Source organism: Lycorma delicatula, chromosome 11 (genome assembly GCF_047948215.1).
Source record: "Lycorma delicatula isolate Av1 chromosome 11, ASM4794821v1, whole genome shotgun sequence".
NCBI classification, from domain to species: domain Eukaryota; kingdom Metazoa; phylum Arthropoda; class Insecta; order Hemiptera; family Fulgoridae; genus Lycorma; species Lycorma delicatula.
Window position 1 is genome coordinate 8,834,127 of NC_134465.1, and position 12,938 is coordinate 8,847,064.

Genomic DNA, 12,938 nt, shown 5'->3' on the forward strand with positions numbered 1-12,938 from the left:
GAAAGTACTTGCAGAAGTAGCCATGTTTTGTATGAGGATCTGGATGAGGTAAATATTAACTATACTTGTTCTACAAATTATTCTAGAATGCTTTTTCCTTTAAATTATTTGTGAATAGTTTTTAAGGAAATCAGAAATAAATAAGTAAATAAAAAGTCTAAAGATTAGTTATCATTTTCAACTTTACCATTGCAAAGGTAGGCAGTATTGTTGCCAATCTTTATTATAACTTGATAGTTCTGCAAATTCTGGAATGTTTCAAGGAGTAGCATCTTTTAAGTTAATGGATCGATCGATTACGAATGATTGTTATTCCTGAAGTCTTGGTTCAGTAATACAGCTTCAATTGGGGTCCAAGTGGCACTGTGTTGTGTGTTCATGCAGCAGTGTAACTGTATGAATTTAACTACATAGTTTTCTGAATTGCTTATTAACAAACAGACTTCACTAAAAGGAGGTTCTCAATTTGATTTTGAATATGTTTTTGTATTTGAACATTAAATTTCACTGAATTGATAATTAACTGAATAGACTGATATTTTTTATTTTGTAGTGTAGTTCTTAAAATGGAAGATTTTCAACGAAGAAATTAAATTGTCTTAAGATTATTTGAAGAAATTTTTCAATTTTTTCTTTTCTTTTTTTTGTAATCATTGCATACTACTACTGGGTTATTCACATCATTCTGATGTGAGTTTGTTTGTTTTTATACAAAATATTTTAGTAGTTTTATCTGAACATTTAGATGAGGACTGAAGTTATCAAGTAAAACATAATACATACTGAATTTTGGAACACCTTAATTCATTTTTGGCAGCTATCATTCTATGTTAATTGTTTCTTCATAATTATATTTCTTATTCTTATTTGATTAAGATAGATTCCTTGTGAGTGGCTTTTTTATTTATGTACTAGTGTTTAGGACCATATCATAGTAAAAAAAATAATAAAATAAGTAAAAAATAAAAATGCTTAATAAATCACCATAAAATGTATTACTTTTTGACGCCAAATTATTGGTTAGCTGAAAGTTATGGGTTAGATGGAAGAATATGGGTAAATTGTTGGAAGTTGTTTTTAACTCAACACTGTATTCAAAAAATTTTAATCTATAGAACAAATTTTAAAAAGTAGTATTATTTTATGACTAGGGCAATATTTTTTAAAGTGTTAATTGTTAAACAATTTGCTGATGATATAGTAATTCTAGCTGAGAGTTAAAAGGATTAAGAAGGAACAATGAACGGCATGGATGAAGTCCTACACAAGAACTACCGCATGAAAATAAACAAGAACAAAACAAAAGTAATGAAATGTAGTAGAACTAACGAAGGTAGACCACTGAATGTAAAAATAGGAAGAGAGTTATTTGGGTAGTAGAATTACTAAAGATGGACAAAGCAGGAGCAATATAAAATGCTGAATAGCACAAGCGAAACGAGTATTCAGTCAGAAATATAATTTGTTTACATCAAAAATTAATTTAAACATCAGGAAAAGATTTTTGAAAGCATATGTTTGGAGCGTAGTTTTATATGGAAGTGAAACTAAGACAATCAGAGTACCTGAGAAGAAAAGATTAGAAGTTTTTGAAATGCGGTGCTATAGGAGATGTTAAAAATCAGATGGGTGGATAAAGTGAGAAATTGATGAAGAAAGAAGCATTTGGAAAAATATAGTTAAAAGAAGAGACAGACTTATAGGGCACATATTAAGGCATCCTGATATAGTCACTTTAATATTAGAGGGACAGGTGGAAGGAAAAGATTGTGCAGGCAGGCAACGTTGGGAATATATGTAAAACAAATTGTTAGGGATGTAGAATGTAGGGGGTATACCGAAATGAAATGACTAGCACTAGATAGGAAATTTTGGAGAGCTGCATGAAACCAGTAAAATGACTGAAGACAAAAAGAAGTGTTAATTGCTGTTTTGAAAACTTATTAGATTATTATTGCCATGTAAATTGAAATTACGTTTGTTCTTTGCTAGTTAAAGTGATTTATTTATTGGAAATGTATTTTAATTTTCTTCATAGGTCTCCTGAAGAATGGCTTAATCTTGGTTTGATTAATGATATATGTTATCCAGTACCTGCACTAGCATTTATTTGTATGTTTGATGAGAAAAAAGGTAATTTATTGTATTCTAATTCAGAAAAGGATGCTAATGTTGAGAACTATGAGTGGAGGGAAGTTGCTGTTGTTAATTATGACAAAATAAATGGAGTTTACCATGTTATACCTGTAAAAACAGTAATCAGCAAAGTATTTATTGTTCATAGGTAAATATTTTTTATTAAAAATTAAGATGGTAGGTAACACATTTTATGGCATATACAGTATAAGTTCAAATGTTTTCAGCTGTTATTTTTAATACATCTTTAGCGATAGTTTTCTGTTTATTTAATTCAATCATTTATTTAATTTTATTTAATTTAATTTTCTGTTTAATTAATACCAATCTGAATAATCAGATAACAATCCTGAATAATATACAGTAATCGCATAATATACAATCCCATTTAGGATTGTAATAAAGTATTGTATTTTTATTACAATTCTAAATAGGTTTTGATAACATTTTTTCCAATTAAAAACATAAGCTTGTATTAATTTAATATAAGTTTATGTTAATGTAATTTTATGTATTTAATCCCTCCTCTTACGGAAATATGTATTTTATTTTATATTTTGTGTTTTACATATATATATATATAATCATCATCATTGTAATTTTCAGTTCAGTTAAATCCAACTTTCCTCAGGTTGGGCCTTCTACAAAATTTCTCCATCTGCCTCGATCAATGAACCATTTCTCTTCCATTACTCTTACTACATCCCCTCTCTACCACACTTCCTCCATCACCATATTTATCTGTTTCATTCTTGGTCTATGCCTTTTTTTCTACCTTTTTCCTCAGCATGCAGCACCCTGTTGGTAATCTTTCCTCATCCATCCTTTCAATATGTCCAAACCACCTGAGCTTTGATTTTCCAATTGACTTGACAAGGTCTCCCAATCTCAGTTCCTCTCTAATCATACTGTTCCTTACCCTAGTATTGTTGTTTTCCCTAGCATTTTTCTCTTGAATTTAATTTCTGCTGCTTGTACTTGACCCTCCATCTTTCTGCCACCTGTCCTGGTTTCTGCTGTGCAGGTAAAGATTGGCACGAAGTAGAAACTTTATACATAACTCTCTTAGATTGCAAAGGGTACCTCCTTGTTCCAGACCAAACTTCTTATATTTTAATAAAAAACACTTTCCTTCTGTACTCTTACACTTATTTCTTTAATCATTCTCCCATCCTAAGAAAAAACTGTTCCCAGATAAGTAAATTCTTATATCCTTTCTATTTCTCTACCATTTATAATTATGTCCATTGAATTTCCCTTTTTTCTGTCTTGCATAATCATTACTCTTCTCAACACTAAACTGCACTCCACATTTCTGAATTTCTACACTTCACGCCTTTATTGCACACTACATCCCTTTCAGATTCCCCCATATTACCAGTGTTTGTCTGCGAATAATATGTTTCTCGTTTCTTCTGCTATTTACTTTTTAATTTTCTTGGAAGATTCCATCCAGTTATAAACAAAAATGGAGATATCACACTTCCTTGTCTCAACCCATTCTCTACTCTTGAAGCAATTTGACTTTCCCAGTTTTGTCCTGACACAACTCTGGCTCTCCTCACACATTGTTTCAACCATCTAGATGCCTGCTTTATCTACATTTCTTTCTTCCAGCACCTGCTACACAACTTCCCTACCCATGCTATCATATGCCTTTACTATGTCCAGAAATACCATTACTAATTTCTTATTGTAATCCCACTTCTTACTCATTTGCTTTGGTGTAAGTATTGCATTTGTAGTGGATCTATTTTATCTGAATCCCATCTGTTCCTCTTCTAACCCCCCTGTCTTTCTTCTGATGCAGTTTTCCTTTCAGACAGCTTTTTCATTTGTGGAAGTAGTCTAATACCTCTGTAATTACTACATAACTGTCCTCTTTTTAATTTCTATAATGTAATCAACTAGATTTCTCAAACATTATAAAAATAATAAATTAGGTTTATCTAATATGGCAGACCAATCTAATAAACAATAAACATTCAGCACAGATACTTACTGTATTAACACAGATTTAGAAATATTAGAAATTAATAAACATGTGTACAAACAAAATTTTAATTTGATAAATTATCACACAGTGTTTGAGCGAAACGGTGTTATAAAAACTGCAATAGATTGCAGCATTTATATAAATTAATACACAATTTTATATGACATATTCTAATTTTACTGTACTGTCATCCAGTGATTAGAAATAATTATTATTTATTACAAGAAGCCCACAAACCTGAATGATGAGGGTTATGTGGATCAAAGGAATATTAATTTGCTAGTACATATAGTAAGAGGAGAAATATTGCTAGAAGGATGAGTGTAAAAAGGAGAGAAAAGATTATTACATAATAAAAAAGGAAGAAATAGAAAGGAAGAATAGAAAAGGAAGGTATTAGGAAGTAAAATGCTTAGAATAGAAGAAAGTGGAGGTGAACCATGATGCAAGAGAGTTGCCTTAGACAGGTAACCATGGGGATAAAATGAACAGATGATGAAAAGGATTCATGGTTACCCTCAATCATCAACATATATTTTTTTAAAGAGTATGTTGTTGAGAGTATAAAAAATCAGTTTTTATCAAAATCATCCACTAAGATTTAAAAAATAAAATTTGTAAGTAATTGGTACCATATGCTGGACTGGTACAGGTGGTTAAGATACTAGTCTGTTGATCAAGGCTGAACCAGTAATATTTTAGCATCATTGTCTCCTTGATTCTGTCCCAACAAGTTTGTTGAGTTCTAATTAAAAGCACATTCTGGCATGACTATTTGTGGATGTAACAAGTTAGAGAAATACTTAAGTGATACAACTGCCTGTGGCCTAAGTAAAAAAAAAGCTGCATTAGATACCTGGGTATCTCTGGATTATCATATAAATCAATAAAATAAGAAATTATAAATGGCAGTGGCAAAGGAGTATGTTGAGATAATTTTGAATATTGTTACAAAAAAAAAAAAAAAACTTCAATGATGGTGGTGGAAATATGATGAGTAACATAAAACTGAACTGCTACAAACTAAACACAGTTTCAGAAAATTTTATAAATAAAATGAAAAAAATTTAAATTAAATTAAATTCTGTATTTGCTTTACAAAAAGTTTACATATTTACCATATTTTTAGAAAAGATATTCTAAGTGAACACTCTGTGGAGTGATGCACTTTGTACTCTAGTAATAATATTGAGAGTCACTGATGCAAAATGTTGTTGTCAATGCTGTTGGTTTCTTGCTAACTATTTACTTTCAGTTCCCCGATAGTGTGAAGGATTTGATTCAAAAAATTGAAACTAGAAAAGTCTGGGGAACATGGAGGCCATTGGCTTCTCTGCTCCATTCATTCTTTTGTGGAAGCTGCTTAAATGAATGTCATTGAATTGTTTAATGTGTGACACTTTGCTCCATCTTGTTGGAAGAAGCCACACTTTTTCTCATGATCTGTTAACTGAGCATAAAATTCTTCAAAAAATTGTATGATACACTTCTGTATTGACAGTTCAGTAAAAAAAAAAAAATATTGGCCCCATTATACGATTATCAGAAACAGCACATGATACCCCTATTTTCTTATCATGATGTGGATAAACAACCACATCATGATCAGTAAGGATTTTCAGTTAACCGAAATCTGATGTGCAAATTAACATGCCCAGAAAATGAATCCTTGCTTGTCTGATATAAAATACAGATTCAGGTCTATCTGACCACCATCAGTATTTATGAGAAGCCAATTAAGAAACAATTAACAACAAGCAATTAAGAAACAATAATTAAGATGTTTCAATTTGTCTGTTTTTTTAAGTTGTTGCAGTCAATACGGTTTCAAATCTGAATCGTAAAGAATCTTACTAAGATGTGTATTTTAACCACGTTGTGTGATAACTTTATAGATTTTCCCAGACCAGCAGAAATTCTTTAAATATCAGCTAAGATCTTTGGAGTCCTAACAGAATTTTGCCTGTTTCATTTTGCTTTTGAAATTGACCCATTTTTTAATGATATTATGTATGGTAAACTTTGCTGGAATATACTTTGATTCAGAAATTTTTCTCCTGATATTTGATGCTTTTATTGAAAGGCCCTAGAACTCACCTAACTCTTTTCTCAGTCAAATAGGATATTTTAGAAAACAGAATTGCAAAGAAGAAAACTATACTACACTGAAGCATGAACAGTTTACAATAGATAACATAGAGTAGTAACATATACAACCAATGGTGGTGCTAGTAGTCTTAGTGTTAAAGCTGACATTCAAATAACTGCAGTTTAAACCGGCTTGATTCAGTTTTAAGTTGATAATTCAGTATAGAGAGGTAGAAAAAAATCTTTCTTTTTAATAAAAAGAAAAATATTCCATTACAAAATTTTCATATTGAACATTTTTTCATTTCGAACAATCGTTACTTCCAATACAATTTTCCTGAATTATTTAAATAATCTGAGCTGAAATATATTTAGTGTAATTTTTCTCTTATCAGATATATATGCAGTTACATAATAAAGAATTATCCTATCAGAATATTTTGAGCGTACAAATATTAAAAATATGCTCGGTGAAGTTATACTTTTTTATTATTATTTTTTTTATTGTTACTGATTATTTTTGTTACTGATTAAATTTGTATCTCAAAGTTTTTAATAAATCTTTTAAAGGCTCTTTGTTCTTAATTCTTGGTATATAGGTAGATGTTAATATGAAAAATGAGAGATTAAACAGTTATTTATTGGGTTGTACATGATTGTTTAACTTGACATTTAATAAATGAATGAATGATTTTTTCCAAGCTGGCCTTTTAACATTGCACTTAAAGAACTGATCAATCTCTCATTGTTTTCAATTTATAAATCATTTTAATATAGTGTATATTTTTAATGATATTTATTGATAATAAATTGTTTCAGGATTTACCTTTATTTCTTAGCTGAAGATCCAGATGTTTTCGCTGAAAGGGTTTATAATGCTGTCAGAAATAGAAATGAAGCAGTTAATTCTATTAGGTAGATAAATAACCACAAAGAAATGAATTATTTTTTATCATCCATTCTTGGAATGATTGATATTCTTCACCATTAATTTTTATTCTATATTTTGATTCAAGATATTTACTGTATCATTCTAGTTTGAATTTGCTTGCTTTATCTTAAACTTTTTCTCTTAACCCTTTTTTTATCCGTTATACGGTTAAATCAAATTTTTGAAAAAAAAATTTGATAAATCAACAATATTATATAAATTTGTGAAAATCCATTACTAGATCATTTTTGACTTTTTATTTATTAGCTTTTCTCTTTCTTGGTGCTGTTGAAGGTAGGTTTGTGTTATTATGTGTGCTTTAAGATAATTAGGAAATCTCTGTATTATGTAAATAAAAAAAATAGTGTATTGATTTGATTATGTTTATTTAACATGTTTTTAGGTAGATTTTATAAGAAAGCTACCTACTGTAATTGGTATCATGATTCGACTTCTGGAAAATTTTTTCATATCTTCACGTTTCACATCTCCCACACCCCAAAACCACCGTCAGTCCAAAAGTTTGTATATATATATATATATTTTATTTCACTTTCTTATGGACACGATCTGTCAATCACTTTCAAATTTATAAATAAAATATAACGACCCAAAATCTTGGTGAGTTCTTTAATGGGAAAAAATCAGACCATGGGGGTGGAAATGGGAGGGCTTTTTCAAAAAAACAAAATATCGCTATAAACTTTTTATTAAGTAAAATAACAAATTCATTAACGTTCCTGCTATTCTTTGGATAAGGGCCAAGGGGTGGAAGAAACAGGGTTTCAAGGACAAAAAAATCATAGCTTCCTTAATTGGCATAGGATCGAATCTGTTTAAAGTGGTTGTTAGTAACCACTAACAATAATAAGTATATTAGGTAATATTTAGTCTAAATATTACCTAAAAATTTTGTCTGTAACGATTTTTGATATGACCAACCCTTATGGCAAGGGATAACCAAAATATTGTTGGAATTGTAAGAATAAGAGGCTTCCCATATGCTAAACATGTGAAACTTGTTTACATAATAAATCGTTGATGTATTGAGTGAATGCATTTAAACTGCCGTGACTTAGTACTGTGTGTATTTTAATTTTCGTAAGTGATAATATTTTATGTGGGTAATGTAGGCCTATTGTACTTTTAATTCATCTTCTCAACTCACTGTTGTTACATGTTTTTAAATAAAACTTTCTGAAAACATTGTCTTTTTTTATCAATACAAAGAGACAAACCTAGAATGTGCCACTAATCCTCAAATAGGTGTGTTGTCAAGCAGTTCAGGAAAAATCATAAGGAAGTCTTGATAAATTTACCAATAGCTTGTAGTCTAATGAGAAAACATAGTGACTGTAAAACATCGAAAGTAATATTTGATAAGCACATACAATCTGAGTTCACCTACCCGTTTTTTGCCCCATTAAAATCTACCTCCTCCTTGCAGCGTGCCAAAAGGAATTTTTATAAACCTAACGCATTTGAAAATTCAACATTGTTATTTATTAATAACTATAACTTTATGGTTAGTGCCTTCACAAATGAAAAGAAGTTGTTCTGTGTATCTGTGAGTAAATGTTCATCCTATTTACCCAATGTAAAATCTGTTACGTCTGCTGTCTAATCTTTTATTTTGTATATATCTGGAAGACATATAGTAATTATATTCCTTTAAAATGTTAATAATTCTGTGTAATTGTTTATTTTTTATTCATTTTCTGTGACTAGCTGTATTCTTGGTTTCTTATCTGTATAATTTACAGAAGGGGGTGTGTGTATATATATATATATATGTGTGTGTGTGTGTGTGTGTGTGTGTGTGTGTGTGTGTGTGTGAGAGAGAGAGAGAGAATCATGTACAAAAACTCTGCTGCTTTTGGAGTAACTTAATCTTGCAATGAATAAGAATTAAGTGTATGAATCTTTTAAGAAAAAAACATATTTTGTTTATAAACTACTAATTGATTATTAGTTGGGTTAGATTTTATTATAAGAAAAGTTATGAAGTACAGAGTGATTCAAAGAAACGGGAAATTTTGAAAGTTGTATTGGTAGCCGTGGGCGATTGGTACCACTTGATAAGGGGCGCCAGCCTCTCTAAGCTAACCTGCCATTTAGCTGTCATGGATCCTTGGAGTGGTGCGCAATGTGCGTTTGCTATCAAAGCGTTTTACAAAAACATGACAGTGTGGAGGGAGCGCGTAGAGAATTTCGCCGTCATTTTAATCTGGGACGGCACGACCGTGTTCCATCAGCACATGCAATTAAAACATGGATATCTAATTTTGAGGAAACTGGTTCGGCAATGAAAAAGAAACCTCCAGGCCGTGAACGAACCGTCCGTACACCACAGAATGTTCAAGCTTTACAAGATGCTGTCACACGAAGTCCACTTCGGTCAATCCGTCGTCTCTCAGCATCTTTACAATTGCATAGTTCAAGTGTTCGAAGAATGTTAGTGAAGGACTTGCAATACCATCCATCATACAAGTTGCAGATCGTCCAGGAACTGAAACCGAACGATGCACTTGTGCGAGCACAATTCTGTAATGTAATGCTTCAGAAGATAAATGATAACGAAGAGTTTGTTCACGAACTGTGGATGTCAGACGAAGCACATTTCCACCTCAGTGGATTTGTTAACATGTAAAATTTCAGATACTGGGCACAAGAAAATCCTACGCAGCTACACCAGCGTCCGTTGCACAGCCAGAAAGTGACCGTGTGGTGTGCTATGTCATCTTACGGTGTTATAGGCCCTTATTTTTTTGAGGATGACAATGGTCTTGCGATTACAATGACGTCGGCTCGTTACGTAGTCATGCTTGAAATCTTTGTTGTGGAACAACAAAGGTTGTTCCACCAATTCTTAACACAGCCTGGTTTCAACAAGACGGAGCAACATCACATACTGCACGAAAATCGATGGCAGCTGTACGCCGATTGTTTGGACAACGTGTCATTTCACGAAATGGTGACATTAGATGGCCTTCCAGATCGCATGATCTCTCAGCTTGCGATTACTTTTTGTGGAGTCACCTTAAAAGCAAGGCGTTCCACAGTAGACCTGCTACAACGGAAGAACTGAAGGCAAAGATAAGAGAAGCAATTGCGGAAATTCCAGTCGAGATGTTACGTCAAACCATGAACAATTTAACGAAGAGACTTCGTGAGTGTTTACGTAGAGAGGAGGTCACCTGCAAGATGTCATCTTTAAAAAATAAACTAAAATGTATGTATCCTAAAATGGCAACATTTGTACAATTACATGAAATAAAATTCATTTCTAAAAAAATTTTTCATTAACGTTATTTAATTTTTTAAATTTCCCGTTTCTTTGAATCGCCCTGTATTTCTTGATATTCTTTACTAAAAATATTTTTTTTTAACAGGTTTAATCTGTATGTTGATTGTATTCCACTTTCTGGTGGACGGTCATTTGATTTAAATTCTTTAGTTCGTCTTCAAAAACTAACATTTTCATCTAAGAAACTGATAGATGTTAACAAGCTGATGGGAAAAGTAAATATCTTATATATAATATAAATATAATATAAGTTTACTGGTCTCTGTTGTTTGTAATCAAAGAGTAATTTTCAAATAATATGATTTGGAAGCTAGTTATGTTTTGATTAAAATTATTCAATCAAGTATGGTTGATGCAAGTAAAGTTTATTGTATTTATTATTTTTTATATCACTTCATATTTAAGTAGTGATTTGAACAGGAAGACACAATCTTATTTTTTTCCTTTGGAAAGTGTACTATGTTAATATCTGCTGTTTCAAAATAAAAAAAAATATGTGAAATGAATAAATTTTGAAGAACGTATTGTTTGTCCTCTGAGACTTACGGTTTTGAGAAGACTAGGTATGTTTGGTGAACAGACTAGATTAGGTCCTGCTTGGTTAACAGAATTAAGGAGTCATTTATAGAACCGAATCTTTATCTGCATTTTAGTAGACATAGTATGTTGATATGAACCTGTATTTTTCTCATTTCATGAACACACTTTATTTCTCATTTTCATTGATAAACCTGAACCAGGATGCTTATTTTTCTTGAGAATAGCTATGTAATTTATAGGAGTGACTAGTGATCAATTCAGGTTGCCTACAACCATTATGGTTATAGTACTTAAAATATGAAGGTCATTCAATAACACTGCCTAACAATGAAAATGTTTCAGGCTCAGAAATAGCTTATTCTTATGCATTTCCATCTGCTGAATTCAAAAATCACCATAAAAATGATAGATTAGCTCTTGCTTTGGAGATACAATGACATGTCATTTTTTACCTTATCTACATTTTTAGTTTGGGAGTAATTTTGTTTTTGGACTTGTCACACCTGCTGAATAACGTAACACAACATTCTCCAGCTATTTATAGGTTATAAACAATATTACTGTTGCTGTGACTGTGAGTTTAATATTGTTTGTGTTGTAATTAGTGCAGCATTTCTGATTCTCAAGGGCTTTTGAAGTGAAAAATTTGTTAAATCAAAATGCCACAAAAATGTGTAAATTCAGTGAATAAATTTTGTTACATTTATTGTGAAATAACATTTTTGTCGCCGAAACACAATCTGATGGCTCTAGTGAAGACTGTATATCAGCATTATTTTGGTATGAAGGTAGGGGACCAACATAAGTCATGAGTTCCATATATATGTTTCAGCTCTTGTTCAGTTATAGTATGAGAATAGCTGAAAAATAAAAAACGATCTACGGCTTTTGTTGTTGTGCCTATGGTTTGGCAGGATCCTACAAACCTTATAGATAACTGCTATTTCGGCTTGACTCCAGCTATAAAGGCAGGATTGTCAATGAATAAAAGAGGAACAGTTCAATATTCTTAATTTTCCATCTGCTATTTGACCTATTCCACATTCAGAGAGTTCTTCCTCCACCCCAAAATTATGAGCTTGAAGTAGCAAATGCAGACAGTGTGGAAGAAGAAGAATTCAACAAGCCTTCCACATCCCATGACTCTGATTTTGACAAAAAAAGAACCGCACAACTGAGTCAATCAGAATTGAGTGATCTCATTCGAGATCACTTGAAGGAGAAGGCAGAAATTCTACGGTCAAGACTACAGCAATGGATCTCCAACTTGATATCAGAATCTGACAGTACAGACATTGTCATAAGGCTCTGCTTTCTTTTTTGAGATAAAAACAATATTGTTGTTTGCTGCAATGTTAATGGCTTGATGAAATATTTGAATTTGAACTGATTGGAGGCTATTCATAGACTCCTCCAAGCTTAGTTTGAAAGCTGTATTACTTCACAACGGCAACTGTCTGTCTTCTTTCTCTTCCTGTGGGTCATGCAGTTCACATGAACAAGACTTATCCAAACATGGTAATCCTCCTAGACTGACATCAAATATGTCAATCAAATATATACTGAACACAAGTGGAAAATCTGTGGCAATCTAAAAGTCATCACTGTACTCTTAGGAATGCCACTGGTGTACACTAAATACTGCTGCTTTTTATGTATGTGGGACAATAGGGATAGGAAATCACATTATAATCAAGCAGACTGGCCTGCAAGAAATCTTAAGTCGAGTGAGAAAAATGTTACCAAGCCTCTCGTGGACCCAAAAGATGTTCTTCTTCCACCCCTTCATATAAAGCTGGGTTTGATGAAAAATTTTGACAAAAGTATGGACAGGCCTTCAAGTACTTAAGAGACAAATTTCCTACATTAAGTGATGAAAAGTTAAGGAGGGTATTTTTGTTGGGCCACAAATTCAACAACTTGTAAAGGATCCTGCATTT

General features: G+C 31.8%; 1 protein-coding gene across 1 annotated transcript in view; it reads left to right on the top strand.

Annotated features, from left to right (window-relative positions):
• sac (sterile affecting ciliogenesis) overlaps positions 1–12,938 on the top strand; it is an 85,371-nt gene that overhangs the window by 16,456 nt on the left and 55,977 nt on the right. Inside the window, exons 4-6 of the mRNA XM_075378904.1 lie at positions 2,039–2,284; positions 7,040–7,135; positions 10,544–10,673. Of these exons, the coding sequence (XP_075235019.1) occupies positions 2,039–2,284; positions 7,040–7,135; positions 10,544–10,673 (472 nt within the window). The remainder of the gene's footprint in view (positions 1–2,038; positions 2,285–7,039; positions 7,136–10,543; positions 10,674–12,938) is intronic.